This window comes from Pestalotiopsis fici (assembly GCF_000516985.1).
Source record: "Pestalotiopsis fici W106-1 unplaced genomic scaffold PFICI_Scf_8, whole genome shotgun sequence".
Classification (NCBI taxonomy): domain Eukaryota; kingdom Fungi; phylum Ascomycota; class Sordariomycetes; order Amphisphaeriales; family Sporocadaceae; genus Pestalotiopsis; species Pestalotiopsis fici.
In genome coordinates this window covers 263,077-288,365 of record NW_006917098.1, presented here as the reverse complement: position 1 = coordinate 288,365, position 25,289 = coordinate 263,077, and the positions used below count along the sequence as shown (strand labels likewise).

Below are 25,289 nucleotides of genomic sequence, written 5' to 3'. Positions count from 1 at the left end.
AAAGAGAGGGAAAGAGAGAGAGTCTACATTCTTATTTCGATTAAAATTAATTGGCGTTTGATTTTATGTAATTCCTAGTTTAGGATAGTTCTATTCAGTCTCGGATTGATCTAGGCTGTTGTGCGCAGACTGTGCTCAGTCAATGTAATTGCTCTAGTTGACAACGCTGAATTTCTTCCATTGATAGAAATCAGCGACTATCTACCTTCGGGTCCAGCCTATCTAGTGTTGCCATATTATCTCTTGGCGTGGAAGCCTTCAATGATGAATTCTACCGCGGTTGTACTTGACGCCAAGGACATGGACGGTTTGCTAATTTTTCGTTCTTTTTCAGTGGGTTTGAATGAATCGGAGCCCATTGCTTGCGAAATGGATGGAACAATGAAGCGATTGATAGCGCGTCGTGAGCTATGCACGGGTCGTCCGCCGGGCCCGGTTCGGACGTGACTCGGAGGACTCAAAATTTCGGGGTTTGCCAAGAACCATCCCACCCCGAGGACTGAGGCTACTGACCTCTTGGATGATCGGATGGGTTGACTTACAATCGGCTCTGGCAACGTCCGATTCGGCATATATGCCTCTTAGATACTTATATTCCTACGTCATTTATGATTCGGTTCGTTGTACAAAAGCAAACGTGCCGAACCAGAACCATATTGTATCGTGTTTTCGAACTAATCAACTATCTCTTCAACAATTTATCGCCATGGAGTTCGATTTGAATCTACTTGCAGAGCATGAAAGGACCATCTGGGACCTTGTCGCAGTCATCTTTTTGCTTGTTATACCAAATGTCATCGTTCTTTATACTTGGAAATGCCGTACTATCCTGCCCCTCGTTAACCCTAAGCGCAGCTACGAATTGACCAGCAGCCGGGCAGTCCGGGAATTTACCACTTCAGCCAGGGACATAATCTACTCAGCAGTCAATCAATTTGGCTCCAAGCCTTTCCGTGTCATCAGCGACTTTGGTGAGGTGATTATTCTTCGACCGCAGCAGGGCGACGAGATACGCAACGACAAGAGGTTGAGCTTCACTGGGCAACTTGAGACTGTAAGGCAAGTCTCACACAAGTAAGATAAGGCTATAGTAACACCATGTCTACAGATGTTCCAGGCCAATCTGCCAGGGTTCGAACCATATAAAATGGCAGCATCGTCTGAGGAGTCGTTGCAGACACTCGTGAGATCTAAGATAACCAGAAACCTCGGTTAGTATCCAAAGGATTAAAAAGCTCCTTTGATCTCCGTCCCGTAACTAATTCATAGTCGTACTTATAGCTGAGTTGGTGACTCCATTATCAAATGAATGTTCTGTCGTTTTGGAAGAGCTGCTTCCTGACTCTCAAGGTGGGTGAATCCACAATCGTTGCAAGAAGAAAGAAGAAGAAGAAAAAACCGGCAAATTGACTAGCCATAGAGTGGAACGAAGTCAACCTTAAAGACATTATCGTAAAGATCATTACCAGAATGTCATCTCGAATATTTGTGGGCGAATCCCTGTGCCGCGATCAGGAGTGGCTGGACCTCGTTGTCAAGTACGGATTTGCAAGTGCTCATGCTGCGGAACAGTTGCGAGTCTTGCCGCGAATCATCCGTCCCTTGATGGCCAGAGTTCTGCCGAGCTGCATCGAGCTCCAAGCGCAAGTCGATCAAGCGGAAAAGTATGTCGCGCGGGTCCTTGCTGAACGTGAAGGCTCTTCACCTGGAGTTCAATATATGGACGCCATTGCTGGGTTCAAGGAAATCGCCCAGAACAAACCATATCCAGCTGGAGCATCACAACTTATGCTGTCCATAGTTGCCATCATGACTACAGCTGATCTTTGGTATTGAATCTCAACCAGAGATTGCAAGTGGAGCTGCTACCTTAATGTAGTATAGTTTCTACCTACCGAAGTCGCAGCCAATAGTTGTGCAGATATTCGTCAGTCGCTCCGCCTTTTCGCGGGGACTTGGGGGTGGTAAGCAGACTTGGCTGACAGGCCCGAGGCCTGTCCCAGAATTTTGTGCCGATTTCGCCCAAAATTTCGGAGCTGCTGAGCTCCTGTCACGGACCGTCAATTGGGAGCGAGCTGTAGGTAAGCTCAATCCACTGCTCACAATTGATCTACTGGACTTTTGTCTTGGTTCAATTGACTCATTTCGAAGCTTTGGACGATCTCCTCCGAGTGTCGCTTCGACCCAATTCGTGTACAAAGGGTCAATTCCAAATTCCCTTCGTCTCGTCCCCATCCACAGGCACATTCCTTGGCAATTCGATTGAGTAGTTGCGTTCAATCAAAATGGCCTTTCAGACTCTGCTGCGGGCGAAAGCTCCCGCAGCTCTTGCTCGGAGCTGTCGAGCACCATCGACTCAATATGCGTACGTGTTTGCCAATGCAATGAATGCGATGTGATGATCCAAACAAAAGGCAGGATGGCGCTGACAAGAACACCAGTCGTCTTCTTAGCACATCCCGTCCCCTTCGAGCCGAAGATAGCGACCTCAACAAGGTCTCAAAATTCATCACACAGCCCAAGTCGCAGGGTGCCTCGCAGGCCATGCTGTACGCCACCGGTCTCGATGATGCCGACATGAAGAAGGCACAGGTCGGTATCTCGTCCGTCTGGTACGAGGGCAACCCTTGCAACATGCACTTGATGGATTTGTCGGCTGTCGTAAAAGAGTCTGTGAAAAAGGCTGGTCTGATCCCTTACCGGTTCAACACCATTGGTGTCTCTGATGGTATTTCCATGGGTACGACTGGTATGCGATACTCCCTGCAGAGCAGAGAGATTATCGCCGACAGTATCGAGACTGTCATGGGCGGTCAATGGTACGATGCCAACATCTCTCTTCCTGGCTGTGACAAGAACATGCCCGGTGTTTTGATCGCCATGGGCCGTGTCAACAGACCCAGTATCATGGTCTACGGTGGAACAATTGCTCCAGGATGCAGCAAGGCCGGCGCTGAGATTGACCTGGTCAATGCCTTCCAGGCCTACGGACAGTACATTACCGGCGAGATCACCGAGGACCAGCGCTACGACATTATCCGCAACGCCTGCCCAGGTCAAGGTGCCTGCGGTGGTATGTACACTGCCAACACAATGGCTACCGCTATCGAGACCATGGGTATGACTCTGCCCGCCAGCAGTAGTATTCCTGCTGCTCATGCGGACAAGGTCAAGGAGTGTGAGAGTGTCGGCGAGGCCATCAAGAATATTATGAGGGAAGACATCCGACCCCGTGACGTTCTCACAAGGCAAGCCTTTGAGAACGCCATGGTTGTTGTCAACATCCTGGGTGGTAGCACCAACGCCGTGCTGCACTTGATCGCCATTGCCGACTCCGTTGGCATCAAGCTGACCGTCGATGACTTCCAGAAGGTTAGCGACCGCACTCCCTTCTTGGCCGATCTGAAGCCCAGTGGCAAGTACGTCATGGCCGACATGATGGGTATTGGTGGTACCCCGGCCCTGCTCCGATTCCTCCTCGAGGAGGGTCTGATTGACGGCAGCGGCATCACTGTTACCGGTAAGACCATGAAGGAGAACGTCGAGGCCTGGCCCCACCGCTTCCCTGAGGACCAGAAGATCATCCGCCCCTTCAGCAACCCCATCAAGCCCACCGGCCACATCCAGATCCTCCGCGGCCAGCTGGCTCCTGGCGGTTCCGTCGGTAAGATTACCGGTAAGGAAGGTCTCGTCTTCAAGGGTAAGGCTCGCGTCTACGACTACGAGGATGCCTTCATTGAGTCGCTCGAGCGCGGCGAGATCAAGAAGGGCGAGAAGACCGTTGTCATCATCCGCTACGAAGGTCCCAAGGGTGGACCTGGTATGCCCGAGATGTTGAAGCCGTCGTCCGCCATCATGGGCGCCGGTCTCGGTCAGGACGTTGCCCTGCTCACCGACGGTCGCTTCTCTGGAGGTTCTCACGGTTTCCTGATTGGCCATATCGTGCCCGAGGCCATGGCCGGCGGTCCGATTGCACTGGTGCAGGATGGCGATGAGATCACCATCGACGCCGAGAAGCGTGTCATTGACACCACAATTTCGGAAGAGGAGTTCGCCCGGAGAAAGGCTGCCTGGAAGGCCCCCGAGGCCCGGTACAAGAAGGGTACTCTCACCAAGTATGCCAAGCTGGTGACGGATGCCTCGTCCGGCTGTGTGACCGACAATGCTTAAGCGGGTCATGGTAAGGGTTGATGGAAGAATGCGTGAAGGAATTTTGGTTTTAATTGTGCGCTGCGTTGCTGTATCAAAGATTTCTGTGTATATACAAAACGATAACCAATCTGGGCTTGCGGGCCGGTTTGCATTCTGGGGTCCGGAAAATCGGCGTATGCGTCTTGCGAATATGAATTCTTTATACTTATTACCTATTCCAAAAAATTGACGGTGCCAGTAAAATGTTTCCCTTGGATTACAAGTATACCTAAGATATGAATCATATAGAGGCAATTGTTATCACACCAAGAGAAGGGGTAGTACTCGGTAATCGCAAAGTCTAGGTTCATCAGGATGCCACTGATAATGGAGACGTGCTGGTCTGTTTCTGAAATGTGAGATGTCCGAGTTTGAGCCAGCCTGACTACCTATCTAGATGCTATTGGTCCTTGCGGTGAAGCGGCAGGCGATGTCCGATCCTAGTCTACAGCCATGTCAAGATATGCGAAACTTGCCCCTTAAGTCTCTTGGTTGTAATATGTTTTCAAAGTTTGTTCTGGGGCATATCCTGGGGGTATCCCCTACTTTCGACCCTTTGTCCAAGCAGTCACAAATGCCACCTTATCGCGTAGTGTTAAGCCAACTCTTTTATTCCTCGCAAGTCGTGCCAGCGTCTCAGCAATATGATCGAGTAGTTGGCGATCCGCAGGAGTCATAGGCTCCTCGGCCTCGCGGGATTCGTCGTCGGAAGAATCGTCGCTTTCGTAACCATTGGGTAAGTCTGACTTGGTCGTGACTGCTTCGGCAATGCGCACTCTGATGCAGTGGGTTGGTCGCGAAAGTAGATTCCAAATAAATGTCATGTAAGTCCCGGGAATGGGCGCCGTAATATCTTGAGGTGTGTATCGCAGACTAACGGGGAAGATTTTCGCATCGGCTGGAGCGCCCAAGAGACTCGTGGAAAGTGGCAGCAAGCCCTTGCCGTTCGTCGTGCTGCATTCGGGGAATACGACAATTACCCGGTGCGGATAATCCTCACGAAGTTGGCGCAGTGTTGTGAGGTTCTTGCGTGTCGGGGGCTGCAGGTTGATCGGTGCCAAAGCGAGGACAATGGCACCGAGCAAAGAGATATGGTGAACTTTTCGAGTGTTTGGATAACTGACGGTGAAAATCGGGTCGAAAATCGCGGCCAGGTATAGCGCATCGATCGGACTTGTGAACTGGGCTGCAATGATACTTCCGGGCTGCGGGACTCTTTCCACAGGCTGCTCATGCAGGTGGCCACGCTTGACACCATCCAATTGTAAATCTACCCACCAGATGCCTGGTATGCCTAGCATTGCCCAAAGCAGGAGCTTGCGCAGCACTACTGGGAGTGGGAGGTGCGTGAGCACCAGGAAATAGCAGGCTGCATAGAATGCGAACAAGGGAAGCCGGATCGAGAAGACGATGATGTGCCAGAGTTTGGTAAGTGGTGAAACTGGGGTGACGTGCGGCAGGAACGGCGAGACGCCGCTACCGCGATCCCGAAACTGGCTGTACTTCTCCATGGCAATTTGAAATGCGATAGGCTTCGTTCGAGAGTCGAGCAGTACGCTGTCAGCTCAAGTCGGGGTGAAAGGTCGGCGGAGAACAGGCTCAAGTGGTTGGGCAGCGGGCTGCGCGCGTGAGCAAAGCTACCGAGACATGAGACAGTTGTGGAGGTTGGAGTCTTGGATGATGAGACGTCGTCGTTGACGACTGTCTGTCTATGATCGGGGCTGGCCTGTGACAGACCGTTGAGAAGTTTAAGTAGAGTCGAAGTTCGTGATGTCAACGTAAATGTTGAAACCTTAAAGAAAAGGCAACTGGTGCAGGATTTAAAATTAGCCGCCTGTAGCTGCTGACATTAGATGACATACATACATATCTGAAATGCGGTTAGAGCTCAATTGGTTGGAGAAGCTGACATGTGATGGTACCCTGTAGTCGGGATCAAGGAGAAGCACAGAGAGCGGGAAGGCGGGACGGAAAGCCAAAGAGCTATGGCCAATTCCTCAATCGATATGGAAGAGAAGCGTCATCCCACCAAAGCCGAATTGGTGTGGCTTTGGGAGTAATGTGGCTCATTAGCGCTGCTAATATGCCATTATTTGTGGCTGACCCAGCTGGTCCCGCTCTATTCTCCTCACGTCTTCTTCGTTGCCCCGGCAGCGACCCATCACGCGAAATCAACAGCAGTAAATTTAATGCACCCAATCGTGGAACTGGCTCAAACGTCTCGGAGCTTAATTGGACTTGGTACAGGCATTGACTTATCCAACGCATCATAAGCCCACTAGAACGCCTCCATAGAGCTACTTGCTCTCCAGATTTTGATGTGGCATCTGGTCGCCTCTCTTTCACCAACCCATCAAAGCCCGTCACGTCGACGTTTCCCACGACCAGCATCTGTCAACACGCCGTCCTTTACTGCATCGTCAGCCGGTGCCTCTCCGACCGGGGCTTTGCTCCTTGCTACGCTTGGATACCAGCTTGCAATACGCCGCAAGAGCACTTTCGCCAACATGGATACGGAGAATCCAGTACGTTTTTCTTGTCTCGCCCGCCCCAGACAGTCAACCCCTTACCCCTCGATCTCGAGCACTCTCTGGTCGCAAAACAAAACTCCTTCTCGGACGCGACTTTCTAACAAACGACTTGCGCAGATGAACAAGCCATCTGGGCTTCCGCGTCTCGGCGCAAGCACTACATCCCGACTGCCACAACTTCACTCCTCATCTGCCATGTCGCATCATGGCCTGCACGAGATAACAGACTCGCAGACCAACACGCGATCGCAATCCGCAATGGCCCCGCCATCTCTCACAGGTATCAAGCGCGGTCTTCAGGGCGCCGGTACGGTTGACACACTTCAACACCTTGTCTTCCCAGCCACATGCTTACCTCAGGCCAATACAGTTTCTCAGCCAGAACCAAAACGCAAAACTCTGTCCGAGAAGGCAGCCACCGAGTTTCCCCAGGCCTCGGCAAAGTCTGGCCTTGTAGCACCCACCCCCGTTCGGAGCACAATTAAGGGCACGTCTCTGCGGGACATGCAATCAGTAAGTTGCAACATTTTTTGAATTTGTCTTCACAATTTCACCCTGTCATGATCGGGTCATTCCTGGAAACGGATGCGCTTTAATCAGAAACGGATCACAACCACAAAATGCAATACTCGGACGACAATTTACAAGTACGCATCCTGGAACTTGTCCTGGCGCTATCATGCTTGGTATTGGCAGTCATCTACAGTCGTCTGCGCCATTGTGTCCGAGAGATCTGGCGAATGCTTCGAAGGGATTGTTTCAATATTCTACAACTGCTTGTGACGCTTCAGCGTCACCGCGCAAATCGGAAAGAGTCTGTTATCGGGTCCTCGAAGAAAGCGATGACGCCCCAAACCCACGAAGCAACCGTTACAGATGGCTGCGCTCAACCGTTACCTGGAGAGCTCTCAATCCTCAACCGACTCAAGCGATTCACCTTATTCATGTCCTGGCTCAGTAAACAGACGGCCACCGGGAGCATCGTCTCTATCCGACTCGATGCTGCAATTCGGGGATGGGACACTCAGACTGGCCCCGAAACACTTGATACGGCTGCCGCGGCGATTGGGAGCGCAAGTCTATCTGAATGCCCGCTCATGTTTCCTCTGGGAAGAACCACGTCTTCACAAGTTCTGATCTTTTACTGGCGGGGGATATTCGCTGACTTGAAATGGCATGCAGACCCGACCCGTTACTCGCTCGGTCGCCTCATATAACTCAAACACCTCCCGAAATACCTCGACGAGCAGCTATGCAAGCAGTGTTGGACCGGGCGCTCGGCCGCCTTCCCGAACTGCCCACGCGCGATCAGCAAGCGTACGATCTACAGCCGCCCGAGGCAACAGACCCATAACGTCCATGGGCGTCAGGGCCGAGGAACCAACCAAGAATGGTACGGATACCCAGCAGCCATTGGCAAAGAAACCCTCCACAAACAGCAAGGTTCCCATTACTTCCAAGAAAGTTCGGAAGTACCACTCTGTCAGCGATATGAGCACCGCCTATATTCAGTCACTCCCTGCAGCTAGAGAAGCCTCTATCTGTCGCGCACTCGATACACTCAACTTTAGTGAAGGAAGTACGGCATCATCCACTACACAGGATCCAGTGGATTCCTCCCAAGAAACAGAAACACCAACTTTCAAGGTCCCAGCAAGTGTAAAACGGCGCAATCGCCAGCGCGTGGACACATTCGGGTCTCCAGTAAGAGAACAGCGTCGGGATATCCCAGTGGTCCCCAAAACGCCCACTTCCAAAGACTTGATTCAACAATTTGCGCGTGTCAATTCTTCGTACAAAGCTGTCACCCCTTTAATGTCCCCTTCGCCGACCAAGGCTTCGTTTTTGACTAAGGGATCTAACCTCCATAACTTTGTAGCATGGGACGTAGATGAACGACTAGGTACCTTCGAGTCCGAGGTAAAAGCCATGAAGGAGATGATTAGCAACTCCATTAACGGACGGATGTCATCTGAAAATGAATTGGCTGCGGAAAAACAAAAGGGTAAGTTATAAGATGACATCCTCGCTCTGTGGGTACAATCTAACCTCGTGTATGAAGTGGCCGATCTCGAACAGACAAAAAATGCACTCGAATCATCGAAATTGGAACTGCAGTCTAAGATTCAAGATGCTAACCACAAAATCCATGCCCTCACACGGGAACTCGACGATGAAAAGAGAGCGCGACGGAATGACGCCGAAGACCTCAAGCGCGAACATCGAAACGAAATTGACGAAAGACTACGCCAGTTTAATCGCGAGAAGGACGAACTAGAGAGAATCTCTCAACAAAGAATCGAAAAGCTGAAAGAAGAGCTGGCTGCCGACTTCGCGAAGCAACTGGGTGAAGCTCATCAGGCCTTTGAGGAGCTCGAGCAATTACTCGAAGAGGAAAAGCGGGGCGCGATGCTGCGAAGCCAGGCAAATGGCAAAGACTTGGAAGCACAATTTGTGCAGATTGCGCAAGTAAAGAAGGAGAAAGAGGAACTGCTTGAGGCTCAGCGTGATCTCAAGGGATTAGTAGCAGTGCGAGAGGCACGTATTGCTGATCTTGAAAAGGCAGTGACATCTGGTCAAGCCGCACTAATTCACCTGAAGAGCGACGAGCAGAAACAAGTCGAACACTTCCGGATCATCAGAGAGGAAAAACAAGCTGCAGTCGAACAAGCAGCCCAAGCAGAACAGCAAGCCGAAGAGTACAAGGGAAAGCTCAGAGTCGAGGAACGAAGGAGGCGAAAGCTGTTTGACCAACTACAAACTCTTAAAGGCAACATCCGTGTCATGTGTCGCATACGCCCTGGCCGCAATGATTCCGCCAATGCCCAGATCGAGACCGACGTTGGCGAATATGACGATCATATTGGCAAAATGACGCTCATGGTGCCCATCAAGAAGTATGACGGAGAGCAGCTTGTTGACAGGTCCTATGACTTTGAGCGCGTCTTTGAGCAGCAGGAAGGCAATCAGGTTGTCTTTGAAGAGATCAGCCAACTCGTTCAAAGCGCTCTAGACGGCCAGAAGGTCTGCGTCTTTGCTTACGGCCAGACTGGATCAGGAAAGACATTTACCATGAGCGCACAACAGGATTCAATCATTCCAAGCGCCATGAAGATGATCTATGAGCAGGCTGAGTCTCTAAAAGATGCCGGTTGGACCTATCAGATGTGGGGTTCCTTTACAGAGGTCTACAACGAGAAGCTCTTTGACTTGCTTAGTGACGATGGCAGTCGAAATGAGGTCCAACTTCGTCAAGACCCCAACACCAAGAAGTATTACGTGGAGTCGCGAGCAACGAGGCTAGGATCACCGGCAGAGGTGGAAACAATGCTTGCCACGGCAAACAAGAACCGTACCGTTGCAGCTACCAATATGAATCGCGCCTCTTCGCGATCTCATTGTGTCTTCACCCTCAAACTCGAAGGTGTGGACGTCGATGGAAACAGGAGCGAAGGTGTGCTGAACCTTATCGACCTTGCTGGCTCCGAACGAGTCAAGGAGTCGCAAGTCGAGGGTCAGAATTTCAAGGAGGCGGCCAGCATCAACACATCGTTGTCGACTTTGAGCAAGGTAATGACCGCTCTAGCAGAGAACGCCAGCCATATCCCGTACCGCGACTCTTCACTCACCAAGCTGCTTGAAGGCTGTCTCGGTGGCAATGCCAAAGCACTCATGTTTGTCATGGTCAGCCCTCTTGCTGTGGACATCAAGGAGACAGTTAGCAGCTTGGACTTTGCTACAACTGTGAGTAATTCCCGTTTCGTATTCGAACATACTGTTGCTAACCATTTTCCATAGGTCTCGAAAGCCAAACCAGGGCAGCAAGGCGGCCCGCTCAAAGCAATCAAGACCGGCCGCTCAATCAAAAAGCGATGAGCCGTGTGCCATGACATTTGAATATACCTTGGTTGAAACAGCCGGCTTGCATGGCCAGTGGATCTCATAAAGAACTGCTTTGGTGTTTGAGCGAGCGCAGTACCTTGTTTAGAAGGGGATACCCGTATGTTGGAGTTTTGGGTCGACAATGACCGGTCTGGACTGGACCAAGCATCGGTACTTGTCTGGCGTATATGGAGGTGTTTTTGTTTATTCTTCATTTCTAGGGTCTGTTGTGTCTTTTGGGAGCAAGGCAGGGAAGACGTACTTCATCTTGCGCGTTGTACATCTTCAAACTCCTAGAGGACGGACAAAAGAAGCCGATAGTGATCATATTCAATTGATTGAATGATGTTGTACATTCTCACTGTAATAGTAAAGTACTCTGAAGTAAGAAGCAATACGAAACCCAAAATGGCCGTGGATGATCCCCTGACCACTGGATCCTAGCGTTGCGATTGGATGCGTCTCGGTGACTCGAGGTGTATACCCCAAACGTGGGACCTGCCCACCTCTCCAGGTGATTTACGTGGGGGGTATCAGTTCTATTTCGAAGAAGCAGTCAAAGCGGGTCAGCTCGCAATACGCGACATAGGCTAAAAACGGCTAGAAACCTTTCACTTATACAACCAATCACACAATAATGAGGATCATGCCCAATGGTTTGTTTGTCTTTTAGCCGATCTGGAGCTTCTTCTCGGAAAGCAAATGGCTCGGCAAAAGAGAGAAGACAACGTTTTCAGAGTCGGAATCTATGATGCCTTTGCCCAGAGCGTACGCCTCATATTACTGCCGCTGGTATGGTAGCAGGTTCACGCAAATAGTGCAACATGCCTGACTGCATCCCTTGAAGTACTGGGAGCTGGCTGCACCGTCAGCTGTTTAGTCCGGATTGGTTCAGCACTGCAACCGGGGTCAGTCGGTGGCGTCGATCATGCTGATTGATGATTTATATGAAGCTCCATCGCCCTGATCTTGGCTGGTAGGAATAAGCGACCATTGCAACATCTCATTGTGATTTCAACGATCGAGAGAATTAAAGTTTGCATCAAAGAGGGCTCAGCTCCTCTTATGATAGAAGGGCCTCTTATTTGATTCTTTCATCAGACGCCCCCAGGAAGAACTATTGGACATAACGTCTGGAGAGCTCATGAGGCACAGCATAGCAACCTCACCGTCCGTCATGGACTCGCAATCGTTTCTGATAACAGGAGGTTGTGGCCTCCAGGGTTCAGATATTGTACGGACTCTACGAGAACGTTACCCAACTTCCAAGGTGTCGGTATTATCTCGCAGTCCGACCACCAACACCATTCCCGGCGTTACTTATCGCAAAGGAAATATTACAAACACGGCTCACGTGGACGCCTGCCTGAGGTACTGCAAGCCTACCGTTGTCTTTCACTGCGCAGCGACGGTGGTCGGCACACGAAAGCACGTCCCGGACCATATGGTACGGGAGGTCAATGTCGAGGGGACTGAATTGCTCCTGCAAAGTTGCAAGGCCGCTGGTGTGAGAGCCTTCATCTTTACCTCGTCGGCATCCGTGGTCCAATGGGCCGGCGTTGAGATTGTGAACGCCAACGAGACCTGGCCGGTTGTTGCCATGCCAGACGAGGACAATGACGGAAACGTCCCCATCTACCCGCGCACGAAGGCCGAGGCCGAAGTCTTGGTACTGGCGGCTGATGACCACGACGGCGACAAGGCCGGCAATGGCAATGGCGACGGGATGCGCACCTGTTCGGTCCGACCCTCCGTCATCTACGGCGAGCGCGACAACGACGTCACGCCGACCATTATGCGTACAGCGGGCGCGATGCGCGGGCTCCAGATCGGGCCCAATGCCAAGCCGTTTGCGACCACGTATGTGGGCAACAGCACGCACGCGCATCTGCTGGCGGCCGAGAAGCTACTCTCACCGGCGCGTGGAGTCCGGGACTCGGTCGGAGGCCAGGCCTTCTTCGTCGCCAACGCCGGCGCCTACACATACTGGGACTTTGCACGCACCATGTGGCAATACCACAATCACAACAACGTCATGTCGGCAAACACTGATCAAGCGTCCACCGCTTTTCCACCCCGTGACGCCGACGAGTACAACCCCGCGAAGAATCCGCAATTTCGCGTCGTGACCATTGCCATGGCCATGTGGGTAGCCTGGGCCTTTGAGTGGTGGGCTTGGATCATTGACGAGCCGCCGCGACTCAGCCAGGCCGCCGTGAGCATCATGACGAGTGCTCGCGCCTATGATATCTCAAAGGCCAAGCGTGTTTTGGGGTACACGGAGCAGGTAGACTGGGAGGAGGGATGCCGCCGGGCCGCTACGTGGTGGGTGGAGAATCGGAAGGGCAACGAAGTCAAGGAGGATGAGGAGGAGGAGGAGGAGATGGAGATTGAGTGAGCATGAATGTATTCTTCCGTTCCATTCTTTACAAGTCGTAGCACACGCTTTCCGAGTTCGCGTCTGTGTTCTTGATCGATCTGGCAAAAACAATGATCCCATCGCCTCCAACTGCCTTGCCTCTCAATAGGTATGATACGTCTACTAAGGTAGGCAAATACCCGACTAGAACTTGAATGGTCTGTGGATTCTAGTGGATCATTCAGACATTCGCATTCACGGCGTTAAACGGAGGAAATATTAGGCTTTCACTAGCACACGCCTAACTAGGCGCATCTTGTTGAAAATATGCAGGAGGATCTGTGCACGCGGAAGTATATTCTTCATGGTACATAAACTCCGTCTTAGTGGTGTCTGTATCATCCACACCATAGACATCTGGATCTCATGATGTCACGAAGACATGTCTTCAACAATCGGTATAAATAAGATGATCCATTGTCTAATTTCACACAATTCCCTTCTCAAGACAAAAAAAGTTGCTTCACGCCTAGAAAACATCCTATAATCATCGGACAAAATGAAATTCTACGACGCCGCAGCACCAAACCCATTTGTGGTCAGACTATTCGTCCTTGAACGCGGTGGCCTTCAATTCGATGTCCAGCAAGTCGACATCATGTCTCTAGAAAATCGCAGGCTCGCCTATCGTCGAGACGTCAACCCCCGCGGTGAACTACCCGCATTGCGCATCTCTGAGAACTTTGTCCTGACAGAGATCACGGCCATCTGCGAATACTTGGACGAGATTCCCAAGGGCGGCAAGAGTCTCTTTGGAGAGACGCCGGAGGAGCGGGCAGAAACTCGAATGTGGTTGCGACGCATGGACCTCGAAATCGCCCAACCTGTGATCTCGTGGTATCGCAACGACCCAGCTACCATTGATTTTTACAAGGGAAACCGCCTTCCTACCCCATCGGCGCAAGTCAATGAAAAGGTCGTAATCAATCAGTTCCTAAACCTTCTCGATGACGAATTAGAGGGCAAGACATGGCTGTGTGGAGATCGATTCACTGCGGCAGACATTCACTTTTACGGATTGCTGAAGATGATGGTCATGGGTCCAGCTTCTTGGGTCCTTTCACCTGGGCGCAAGAACGTGGAGGCTTATTTTGCAAGAATGGATGGTCGTAAGGCTAGCACAGAGGCATTGGCGACATTTGGTACGACAGTCTCTGTATGAGTCTGCATCTGCTATGTACCTGAACATGCCTGCGATCTTGTCTGGAATGAAGGGCGACAAATAGGCTGCTATAGTCCATCGCGAGATCGGATATGCATAACTGATTTGCCTGTGGTTTATTCAGTATTGGAGAAGTAGGTAGCTATAGTTTCAACCGAAACCAATGCTGCAAAACGCCTTGCAATAAGCATCAGCGCGCGTGAAAGATCATTCCTCCTCTCCATAGTATGGTTGTAGCAAGCCGACAATATCTCGGTGGCCATGCATTCGAGCGTACCAGATTGGTCCATCTTCCTTCCAATCCTCCTCTTCAAAGCTGCATTTCTCCAGCAAAAGTTTGACCACTTCAATCTTGCCTTCTCGAGCTGCCTCCTCCAGTGCCTTCCAGCTATGTTCCTTCTTGACTTCGGCTGATGGAGCATCCATTCCCAAAAATATCTGTACCAATTCCTTCTTACCATGAGAAGCTGCGAGCATCAATGGTGGACACTCGCAAACGTCATAAAGTTCCGAGTAGGGGTCTGCTCCATTGTCGAGTAGTAGCTTAATCAATGACATATCTCCACTGCACACGGCCCGCATCAGTGGCGATGCTTCCATGCCCTCATCCGGTGAAGCTCCCTTTTCCAAAAGACGGCGTATTATATCAATGTTTATGTTCCCTTCCTCGGCAGCCCAACTCATGGCGGAAACGGCATTGCGGTCGGTAGCATCGGGGTCGGCGCCTTTTTCAAGCAACGTAGCGACGACATCTTCATGGCTCATGCATGCTGCCCATAACAGAGGCGTCATGTCCGTGTCATCTGTAGACTCCAAGTTGACATCTCTTTCCAAGAGTAGCTTGGCAATTTCGTTGCGCCCACCCTCGGCAGCATATGAGAGGGGAGTCCGACCGAGTTCGTCTTCCGAATCTGGATCTACCTTGCTCGCTAGCAGGAGCTGTACTACGGACAAATGACCCTTGTATGCAGCGTGGGATAGAACCGACATCCCCTCGTCGTCTTGTGCGTTCATGTCCGCTCCGTTGCCAATGAGAAATGTGGCGTCCTCTTCGCGATCTTCTTTGATCGCCCATATCAAAAGGTCACCGCCCTGGGTTTTCCTCCAATCGAAGTCCGGCTTGACTGCTTTGAATAATTCTTGCAGGTCGTCAAGTGTATTTGATGAGGGCGGTGTAGGCCGCAGAACCAGACCGTGTCCTATTTCCGGCGGCGACACATCCTTCAAGACCTGTATGACAGATTCGTGACCCCGTTTGATGGCCCACAAAAATGGCGTCCGATCATACTCGTTGTCTTTTGCCTTAGCGTTGGCATTATACTTCAAGAAAAGGCTGACAACATCTGCGTGACCACTCATGGCCGCCCATGACATTGGGGTACGACCTAGGCTATCAGCAAGGTCAACCTCGGCGTTTGCCTTGAGCAGGACCTCAACGGCCTTTTCGCATCCTTTCTCTGCTGCCCATGACAATGCGCTCCGACCGTAGCGCCACTCTTGGACATCAACACTCGCCCCTGCTTCCAGCAAATACTCGACAACGCGACCAGAGCATGCTTGAGCACCAAGAATGACCGACGTGCGACCAGAAACATCCCGTTCCTCGACGTGAGCACCGGCTGCGAGTAAATATTTTGTAATATCTTCATGCCCACTCGCTGCGCTGCTCAACAGCGGTGTCCGACCCTGGAGATCGCGCTTATTGACGCCGGCGCCGCGCTCGAGCAGAAGCTGGACAGCGTCTTTGTGGCCATTCTCGGCTGCCCAGATTAACAAGGTCCGACCGTGTTCTACATCTCGAAGATCCACGTTTCTGCCTTTGTCCAATTCGTCTTGCAATGCTTCAATCTGACCATTGACTGAGGCGACCACGAGAGCGTCTTCCCATGGGCAGAGTTCAACAAGCATTTTTGGAAGTTCGGAGGTAGTCGTCATTTCATGAAAAGATACGAGAGACTTCAGAGATGAATGTAGAACCTGTTTGAAAATAACTCTTCAACGACATCATGTCAAAAACTGAACAATGGCCTTGACTGCATATATATAAGGGTTCAACTACGAGTCGAGACGTTTTATGCCAAGGCAACAGCCTAATCTTGGCGGCTGACTTAAGATATCGCGCCAACAAGCGATTGGTCGAGGCGGGTTATTTAAGAGAATGAAATCATTCAAAATACGAAGACCTTCTCTTCTACTCAAGTTCTAGAGACGTGGCGCGTCCGTTGTAGTGGATTTTAAGGTTTAGATTAGTACAGTACACTAGACTAAGCGACGACATATTTCGGCACTACTCATTTGCTGCCTAGTCTTTGCCAACCGTGCAGAGTGTACCTATGGTGAGCAGATATTTACATGATACTAATTGTATTGAAGAACAAATGTTTTCTTGCTGTCCGGACTCTGTCTCCAGGCTGAGCGAGGTTGTGCACTAATTGTTCTCGCCATGCCACAGACACCAGCCAATCCCCCGAGATCCGGCGTGTTAGTACTCGAGCACCATGTGATGACCTGGCTTTTGGAAGCAACATAGCTTATCAGAGCTTTGCCAAGATGCCGTTCGGTTCGAGTAAGGACAAATGCTCTTTGGTGATTTCTGGAACTGTACGGCAACTATTTGAAGATTGGGAATCAGTCTAGAAGCCCAATATGTCGATGCTACGAGTGGTTGAACGCGCTACTCACCCAGCCAACGCCATAGCGATCAGAAACTCATCGTAAATCATGTCTAGTGCAAGCTTTACTCCTGCTTCTCCTGCATACTGGTACAAAAGTCAGTAATCGATCAGTCATATCCTCCATTTGACTTACAGACAATCCCCATATCAGGGGACGACCAGCAAGCACGAAGTCAGCTCCTAAAGCCAGTGCTTTGAATACATCAGTGCCACGACGAATTCCACCGTCGATGCCGATGGGAATTCGACCTTTTGCAACACCAGCCACGTCTCTCAAGGTATCCAAAGTTGCTGGAACCGAGTCCAACTGCCGACCTCCATGATTGGATATTATTATTCCGTCAACACCATGATGTATCGCAAGGTCGACATCGTCGCTCGTGTATACTAGCATCTCGTGATTAGTAATTTTTTGATTGTACAAGCGCCCCCAGGATCTTCTTACTTCCTTTAACCCAGATTTGCATCTTGGTTGTGTCTCGTAAAAACTTCATCATATCGGCCCACTCCATGGAGTCGTCTACATGTTCTGAGTTAGTCTCTAACCCCACAAAAGACCCAGCGAGCTCACCATATGCCATCCTGTCGTCGCCGTCGTCCATGGTGGAAATGTCCACTCCCGGGAACATGTTTGGAAACTCAAGACCGCGGGGAAGAACGAAAGCATTACGGTACTCATTCAATCGTCGTCCAAGTCGGGCACAATCTAGAGTGACCAGTAGTGCCTTGTAACCCGCCTCTATCAGTTGATGTCAGCTTGATTTCAAAACTCCTCATGGGTGACTTGGCATACATACTCTCCGCCCGCTGGATCATGCGTGCCATGGCATCTTTATTCTTCAAAAGGCTCAATTGCATTGCATATGGGTTGCCATTTCCTGCAGCAATAACGTCCTCTAATGTCGATGTTGCATACGTCGATAGTCCCATGGGGATGTTCATTGACGCAGCGGCTCTTGAAGTTGCGACTTCGCCGTCTGGATGCGCCAGCCCTTGCATCGCAAGGGGGGATAATGCAAGCGGGAAAGATACAGTTGTACCAAAGATTTGTGTGGTAGGGTCAAGATTCGAAACATTACGTAGGACGCGAGGACGGATCTTGTACCGATCGTAGGCATTTTCATTGTCGCGAAGTCTGCAGGAGGTGTTATTAGCTGCAGTATAAGGCGTCTGGCTGCTAGTCTCTTACGTGATGAGGTCCATGGCGCCTTCATTATAATATTCTGTAATCTATTAGAGATACCACAGCGTTTGAGCAAGTTCTGGGTGTAGCCCACCTCTGTAAGCAATGGGCAATTTTGCAGAGCCCAGCCTCTCGAGGTCCTTCATTGAGAATGCTTGGCCATCAAGAGTACGCCCGCGGTTCGCCATAGTCACTTGTATGCTTTGGTGTTTCTGTGTACTCGTTTGGCAACTTCTTACGATTGTATGGTGATTTCATGCAATATTATTACGACGTAGTCCGGGAGAGCATTGAAAATGTCGTGGTGTTTTAAGTGCTTCGTTTGTGGTTTCCTTACTCCACACGAACCGACTATAAAGTCTAACCAAATGTTGACAGAAAGCTTATCGTCCAATAGGAGGCTGCTCGGGTCGCCTCCAAGTATCCCACTATGGCCGAAGGCGGGGGCCATGCAGCCAGTACACATAGCATATGCACGTGGCTAAGCTGGCATATGCCTACTAGGTGACCTAGTCGCGTTGACCTGCCGTAAATCCTGTCAAAATCAGATAAGGACTGTACTCGGGTCCCGTCCCGATGCCAGTCAGTCTCTGTTTGTTCGTGACATGTTATCCGGTTTGTTTGTTTAGTCGTGAATCACCTTTGGCAGACCGTTAATTGACACGCACAAGTGAGCATGGTCTAGGTATAAACTCACATGGATACGGCTAACGGCCCCACTGCCCTGGCCCAACACCGTGGCCTGCAAAGCTTTTGCCCAGATGTGTTTTGGTGCGTAATGTCTAGGTTTGAACAAGAGCATTCTTTCGGAGGAGTCTTATCCCATATCACATGCTCTTACAATACGAGAAGATTGTTCAACGGGCCATTCGTAGGTTTAGAATACTGGCATGAGACGACTGGAAATTATCGGGCTCTGTTCAAAGGGGCTACTTGTTGAACTGAAGGCAGCCGACGTTTCTGCCAAACTTTGAGGTATCTCAATCAACTGCCTAGAGCGATGCTATATATAGTCAAATACATGATGAATAATTCATCGCTCCCGCGCAGTTGCTAAGGCGCTTCTTCAAAAGTCCTTCTTCAATTCTCCCTTAGACTTCCAGATCTCATACTCAAAGTCGGGCTGAAACTCAGTATACAATGTTTCCTAGGGTAGATATCAACAAATATGTCCATAATAAATATTGACGTACACTTACGGGGTCGGCATTGACTTTCGCAGTGTACTCGGCACTCTCATCCCGGATAATCTTCTTTTCCAACCCTGCAGCTTCTACAAGCAGTTGGACTTCGCACGAGCGTTCCATCAGGGTGTAGAGATATGCTGCTTCGTCAACTGTGCCACCTGCAGTCAGAATTCCATGGTTTTGGAGAATCAAGACTCTCCCCTTTGAACCCAAAGCATCTACCACACGCTGGCTTTCTTCATCTGTCAGGACGACTCCTCCGAAATCATTATACACGGCTTGTATGCCCCAAAAGTTGCAAGTGTCCTGGCTAATGATATCCAACGGTCTCCCAAAGCTGGACCAAGCTTTTCCATACTTTGAATGAGTATGGCATGCCGCATTGATATCGGGTCTGGCGCGGTGAATGGCGCTGTGGATTGCAAATCCCGCCGCATTGACTGCCGTCTTGTTTCCGCCAATGACTTGTCCTTCTTCGTTGATGTGAACCATGTCGCTGGCTTTGAGCATGCCGAAATGGACACCTAGCCTATCTTGCGTTAGTGATCAAAAGCGATTCCATGACACAACTTACGGATTAATCCAAAAGGTCGTTGGATCTACGGTGTCTCGAACACTGATATGGCCAGACGTTCCCTCGGTGAAGCCCTTTCGAGCAAAGACTCTGAATGCGCCTGCCATGTGCTCGAGTTGCCATTGGCGTTTCTTGTATGGATCATTTATCTCAGGAATACCTGCGAAATCATAACCTCCTGTCGCAACGGCGTCTTTGCCTCCTTTGACTTGAGGCTGCCGGGGCACATCTGACAAGAGCGCGAGGCTCGCATGTTGGGCGGCAATAGTGGATATCGTGGACATTTTGTGGATGACCGCAGGTGTCCAATGCAGACAAAGATGTGGTACAAAAGTCTAAGAGAAGTAACGCAAAATTATGCACTTGAGCAGATCAAGGGTGAAGCGTTCAAGTTACTTGATATGTAGACGGCTCGAGCATATACCAATTAGCATTTCAAGGACTATTGCATCAGGTCACCATCTTGATCAAAATTCTTCAATTAGTAGACTTAAACAGGTGATACCTCCTCCATAGAGACTTGCCACCACCGTGATCCGTAGTCGCGAGATCAAGGAAGGCCATCCCGCAGCTTGGTGGTGCGCAAGAGGCAAAGCCGAGTCGTCTTTTTGAGGCAATTGAGAGCGATGGTGGGCCCCCAGGATTGCCCGTCGCCTGCCACCGGACTGACCCATTGTCCAGCCAATCGTCTTGAAGTTGGATTGAAAGTTTGACGATCAAATCAGCGACTCGTCATAGGCCAGGCTTGTGACACTTGGCAATATGTAAGTTTCACGGAACCTGAGCCGGTGCACAATACACTACATACCAACATGGCCTACCGGTAGCTGCAAGATAAGAGAGATCGCCTAGATCACCCCGCAATCTCCAACACTGTGGATCATTTATTAGTATCCGTCGCTCGCTCCCAACTGCCTTCTACTACGCTCACACTTTTCCTTCTTTCCTTTAGGTATTCAGCGCTGCTTGGCTCCAAATGACGGCAAATTCGACGTGATCATTAATGATTCAATGTCATCATCTCCCCGCCATGCCGATAATCGGAAGCACCACAAAACCTTTACGGGATGCTGGACATGTCGGGCACGAAAAGTGAAATGCGATGAGGCGCGACCTGGATGTATCCAATGCCGCCAACAGGGCAGTGTTTGCGGCGGCTACCACGTACGGCTACAGTGGATGCAACCGTTATCTAATGAGACCACATCGAAGCGGGCGACCACTGCGTCGTTCCAAGTCAATGGTGGGAGTTTCCGGCGCCGCAGGGTCGTGTTTGGTATGTTCTGCCGTGTCGAAAAAGTGCTAGACTCTATGGTATGAGGCTAATGTTAGCATTGAGTAGAGCCTGATGTACCACCATTACCAAGTTCCCAAGTCGACGAGATCTTGGGCGCTATAGACACTATGGTGCCGAGGCGGGGCCACAGGGACGCAGATTATAGTGGTACCTCCACTATACGTTATTGGGGGGTCTTTGATGCTGGCAGAAATGATGGGCATCAGCTGGCACGCAGCCCATCCCCCGTGCCAGACATTTCACCCATTGAGAACTACAGACCTGATTCGCCATATCATGAACTCAGGCAAGGCAAGAACTGGCTTGATGTTGACTTTCAAATCCGTTCTGCATCTACCTCATCCGACCTCGAGCCTGTCCTTGGCCATGACGATCCCACCACCCCGGTGCAATCTCCGCTGCTTGGTGCCTTGGAGTCGCACGAAGCAATTGCACCGTACTCAGTCAGTCCTCAGACTTCGGGCAGCTCATCTGAAGAATCTGAAGAGCCAATCGATGCACCTGACAATCGAGGACAGCTCTCGCTGTTCAAAGCGTGCGGCACAATGTACAAATCTCCCATGCCGGTAAATCTGTCGCGCCAAGACCGCTTTCTACTATACCATTACTCACAGCGTGTTGTCAATCTCTTCTGTGTTGTGGGAAACCCCAAAACGCCATGGAAACTGATCCACCTTCCGCGGGTGATACAGAGCGTGGGCGACCTGAGCATTACAGGCTCGGTTACGCGGATTCGCTCGGCGCTGCAAAGTGCGCTGCTCTCGATCAGTGCCTTTTGCATTTCAAATGACCACAAGAACCGTCAAGAAGTCGACAAGGCTGCTTACTGGTCGAATGAGGCAATACTTCTACGTGGCAAGGCTATCCAGCATCTGAAACTGGCTGTAGAGCACGACTTTAGACCTGAAGCGATGCCCAGATACAAAGATTTCCTTGCCACCATGCTGTCAATGATATCCATCAATGTGAATCATCTCTTGCTTCAAAGTTCCTGTTTTGATTATATGCTGATTGTTCAAGTAGGTCATGTCTGGCGATACAGCTTCCTGCGCCCTCCATCTAAGCGGTATTAGCCAGCTCATCATTTATGCCAAAAAGTGGAAAAAGAAGTATTCCATCAAAGCTCAAGCGTTGCATCGCACGTTCTTTTATCTGCAAACTATACATCAAAGTACCCTAGTGCTAGGTAAAGAAAATCCATCCATTTCTGAGGCTGGTCTTGAATTATTCTCCCAACCATTGGTGTTAGCGACGTCGGGGCCAACTCTGAGAGACGATGTGGTTGGCGACGAAATGTCGCCCGGATCAGAAGAAACGTTAAGGCAAATGGTCACATTTCAAGGTATATATGGTGTACCGCAAAGTCTACTGTTCATACTGAGCAAGGTAATCCGTCTAATTCATTCCCTGGACAAGGTGCGGCGCGCAGATCAAAGTGTCACAATACCAGCCTCCATGATGTTAGAGTGCGATGAGCTCGAGCATGAGATCATGACGTGGACGGCAGAAGCATTGCCAGAAGACCACCCGATCCGTACCACATCCATTAATGCAGAAATCATCAGGCTGACCACTCACGCTTTCTACAATGCAATCATTGTATATTTCGCTCAGAACATCCGACTCATAGGGCACCACTACCTGCGGCAGTTTGTGCAAGAGGTTCTCGAGAGCATCGAGTCTATCGAAGACATCAAAGCACAATCAAAAACTCTGGCAGCGCCACTCTTCTGGCCAGCATTCATCGCGGCGAGCGAGTCGTTTGACGAAGAACTGCAGTTGCGTTTCCGAAATTGGTATAGACGAGTGGAAGTATATGGCTTCGAGTGCCCCCGAACTGGGATTGAGATTTTGGTAAAGATTTGGCAGTCGGGGATAACTAAAGACTTGAGGACCACGTCTCGCTGGAGGGGGGAAATGATGAAAATGCAGTCAGTGCTCATGCTGACATGAAATATCAAATCTTCTACAATCTTGGACCTTAGCCCTTGTACGGGTTGTCTTCCTCAAATTTTGGTTCCCACAGGCCCTTCTTCTCTAGTGTCTGCTTTTGCAATACCTTTAACAACCCGTACACAACTTTCAATGTAGGCATAGCAACTCCTTTTGCCTCGGCATCACGAAGTGGCTCCCCTACAATGACCTCGCTCTCTATGAGATTGCCTTTGAGAATGTCCTGGCACATGCTGGGTTTGAAGTACCAATCAATCTCGTCTTGCAAAATAACCTGATCAGGGAGGTCAGACGGGAGGTCTACTCCATACGCCTTTGCGCCTGCAATGATCTCGTACATGATTGGCTTAACGAGATCGTCGATTGCGTGCCGCGTCATTCGCAGACGCGAAACATCTGTCTGTAAGATGGTGGCAACCGAGTTGAAGCTCGCATTGTACACCAGCTTGCGCCATCGTGCTTTTAGGACGTCTGGCTCGTAAATGACCTCGACTTTGCCAGACCCACGGTATACGTCGATGTACCGCCGCGCAGCTTCATCGGCAACTTCAAACGGCACTCCAGGGTTGGTAAAGGCTCCGACTTTTTGTGAGTCTGCATCGTCGTGGAAGATATTGCCATGGGACCTTTCGGTCGCACCAATTGTAGAGACGCTACTGATGATTGGGTTGGTGGGGAACGTGGCGACGACCTGTCTTTCAATATTGAGGCCATTCTGAGAAAGCACAATCGCGGTCCTTCCCTTTGTCACGGCTGGTCGAATGACATCCGAGACTGACGGCGGAACTTCTGCGATATGCTTCATCGTGACAAGAATGAAGTCAAATGGTTCAAGACCCTCCTTCTCCACGTCTGGCACAGAATTTCGAACTGCAAACATGGTTAGTCAAGACAGCATCTTTTCGGTGATTCCCTAGGATTACTTACCCTCTGAAGGCCTCCAGCCCTTGATATCATGGCCATGTTGAATCGAGTCAATCGTGATGCCGTTCTTGACTACAGCATCGTAATTGGAACGGAAGACTGAAGTGACGGTGGCCTTGCCGCCAGTCTCGAGAGCGTAAGCAGCCAGCGTACCAACGCCTCCACTGCCGACAATAAGAACGCGCGCTTTCGAATGAGCCATGATTGGAAGGTCTGTGACACTCAATAGAATATTGGAAGAGATTTAGACTTCAATTATGATCTTTAAGTCCAGTATGACTTTTATTTAATTCATGGTGCAAGCACTTTTATTTGTGTATTTATAGCTGTTAGCACTATATAGTAGGCACAGCGCTGCGTCTTGCGCACATTGCAGCAGCGTAATAGCGGGGTTCTAGTGTTGAGTACACTGGTGCCGCTCGCAAACCTCATGAGGGATCAACTGGCGTTACCTGCGTACCTCGCCTGTGACTGCATGCCATCATTTCTTACAGATGGCAGCAAACTTGCTCTTGGGTCTGATAGAAACTCACCTGGCCTAGATTGATCCATGTTCCTGGCATGCCTTTCCTCATCTTAGATCGCTGGTGGGATGGATTAGTGTAGATCGTCCTGTTCAGCACCAAGATAGGACTGGGGGATGGAATGAGGAGCCTTCTTTGAGTTGACAATCGGCAGTCGCTAGCGATGCGCACTGCATAGGTACATATGGGAGGGCAATTGAGAGCGATACGTACGACCTAGGCAAGTTATATACCGAAATGCACCTTGTACTACGACCTATCGCAAAAAGTCGGGCTCAAACTGTCCAAGGAAAGATCCTATAGCGGAAACCTTCCAATTCCAGAGTGCCCCACAAAAGGTCAAAGTTTATATACAGCAATGATAAGACCAAGTGAAGCATACGCCGCCATCGTCGTGCTGCCCCTGGTAAGCCAAGTCCCGGCTCTTTATTTTCCAAGTCGCGTATCTACACAATGTTGCAGCGGCTTATCTTCTAGTCCCCGGGAGCATGGTTATTCTTAATCTCAAGGTTTCCAGATCATGTTGTGCTGATAATGAACACCAGTGGCTAGCTGAACTAAAGGATGATAAGTGATGCGATACTGGCAAAATTGCTGCAGTGTGATGCTTATAAATAGATGGCTTTCAAGAACTAAGAGTCTAGAAGAATTGCAAACAATGGTTCAGTCACAATTGCTTCTTTTTGCATGTTTGACTATACACGTTTGACCAGTTGCCTCTAAGATTGTGTTTCGCTTGGAGTAATTACATCTTCAGCTCAAAGCAACCTACGTCACGATTGGATCC

General features: G+C 50.2%; 11 protein-coding genes across 11 annotated transcripts; 6 read left to right on the top strand and 5 right to left on the bottom strand.

Moving 5' to 3' along the window:
- Positions 1-706: 706 nt before the first annotated feature.
- On the top strand, positions 707-1,836 carry PFICI_10789 (uncharacterized protein; the record flags this gene model as incomplete). The annotated part of the gene is made up of 4 exons (XM_007839370.1): positions 707-1,054; positions 1,109-1,211; positions 1,282-1,350; positions 1,421-1,836. 4 exons carry the CDS (start codon positions 707-709, stop codon positions 1,834-1,836), a joined length of 936 nt encoding a protein of 311 aa, XP_007837561.1.
- A 449-nt stretch (positions 1,837-2,285) lies between these two features.
- On the top strand, positions 2,286-4,170 carry PFICI_10788 (dihydroxy-acid dehydratase; the record flags this gene model as incomplete). The annotated part of the gene is made up of 2 exons (XM_007839369.1): positions 2,286-2,365; positions 2,415-4,170. 2 exons carry the CDS (start codon positions 2,286-2,288, stop codon positions 4,168-4,170), a joined length of 1,836 nt encoding a protein of 611 aa, XP_007837560.1.
- A 563-nt stretch (positions 4,171-4,733) lies between these two features.
- On the bottom strand, positions 4,734-5,702 carry PFICI_10787 (uncharacterized protein; the record flags this gene model as incomplete). Its single annotated transcript, XM_007839368.1, has 1 exon — positions 4,734-5,702. One exon carries the CDS (start codon positions 5,700-5,702, stop codon positions 4,734-4,736), a length of 969 nt encoding a protein of 322 aa, XP_007837559.1.
- A 996-nt stretch (positions 5,703-6,698) lies between these two features.
- Positions 6,699-10,598, top strand: PFICI_10786 (uncharacterized protein; the record flags this gene model as incomplete). The annotated part of the gene is made up of 6 exons (XM_007839367.1): positions 6,699-6,716; positions 6,840-7,235; positions 7,514-7,852; positions 7,905-8,727; positions 8,785-10,466; positions 10,521-10,598. The coding sequence occupies 6 exons, from the start codon at positions 6,699-6,701 to the stop codon at positions 10,596-10,598; spliced, it is 3,336 nt and encodes a 1,111-aa protein (XP_007837558.1).
- Positions 10,599-11,781: 1,183 nt separating this feature from the next.
- Positions 11,782-13,002, top strand: PFICI_10785 (uncharacterized protein; the record flags this gene model as incomplete). Its single annotated transcript, XM_007839366.1, has 1 exon — positions 11,782-13,002. One exon carries the CDS (start codon positions 11,782-11,784, stop codon positions 13,000-13,002), a length of 1,221 nt encoding a protein of 406 aa, XP_007837557.1.
- Positions 13,003-13,522: 520 nt separating this feature from the next.
- On the top strand, positions 13,523-14,185 carry PFICI_10784 (uncharacterized protein; the record flags this gene model as incomplete). The annotated part of the gene is made up of 1 exon (XM_007839365.1): positions 13,523-14,185. One exon carries the CDS (start codon positions 13,523-13,525, stop codon positions 14,183-14,185), a length of 663 nt encoding a protein of 220 aa, XP_007837556.1.
- Positions 14,186-14,392: 207 nt separating this feature from the next.
- On the bottom strand, positions 14,393-16,093 carry PFICI_10783 (uncharacterized protein; the record flags this gene model as incomplete). The annotated part of the gene is made up of 1 exon (XM_007839364.1): positions 14,393-16,093. The coding sequence occupies one exon, from the start codon at positions 16,091-16,093 to the stop codon at positions 14,393-14,395; it is 1,701 nt and encodes a 566-aa protein (XP_007837555.1).
- A 626-nt stretch (positions 16,094-16,719) lies between these two features.
- On the bottom strand, positions 16,720-18,231 carry PFICI_10782 (uncharacterized protein; the record flags this gene model as incomplete). The annotated part of the gene is made up of 8 exons (XM_007839363.1): positions 16,720-16,795; positions 16,868-16,944; positions 16,994-17,247; positions 17,306-17,380; positions 17,432-17,599; positions 17,658-17,995; positions 18,050-18,083; positions 18,138-18,231. The coding sequence occupies 8 exons, from the start codon at positions 18,229-18,231 to the stop codon at positions 16,720-16,722; spliced, it is 1,116 nt and encodes a 371-aa protein (XP_007837554.1).
- Positions 18,232-19,109: 878 nt separating this feature from the next.
- On the bottom strand, positions 19,110-20,088 carry PFICI_10781 (uncharacterized protein; the record flags this gene model as incomplete). Its single annotated transcript, XM_007839362.1, has 3 exons — positions 19,110-19,190; positions 19,243-19,759; positions 19,805-20,088. 3 exons carry the CDS (start codon positions 20,086-20,088, stop codon positions 19,110-19,112), a joined length of 882 nt encoding a protein of 293 aa, XP_007837553.1.
- A 1,120-nt stretch (positions 20,089-21,208) lies between these two features.
- On the top strand, positions 21,209-23,054 carry PFICI_10780 (uncharacterized protein; the record flags this gene model as incomplete). The annotated part of the gene is made up of 3 exons (XM_007839361.1): positions 21,209-21,667; positions 21,716-22,066; positions 22,125-23,054. 3 exons carry the CDS (start codon positions 21,209-21,211, stop codon positions 23,052-23,054), a joined length of 1,740 nt encoding a protein of 579 aa, XP_007837552.1.
- A 28-nt stretch (positions 23,055-23,082) lies between these two features.
- Positions 23,083-24,180, bottom strand: PFICI_10779 (uncharacterized protein; the record flags this gene model as incomplete). The annotated part of the gene is made up of 2 exons (XM_007839360.1): positions 23,083-23,924; positions 23,982-24,180. The coding sequence occupies 2 exons, from the start codon at positions 24,178-24,180 to the stop codon at positions 23,083-23,085; spliced, it is 1,041 nt and encodes a 346-aa protein (XP_007837551.1).
- Positions 24,181-25,289: the final 1,109 nt, after the last annotated feature.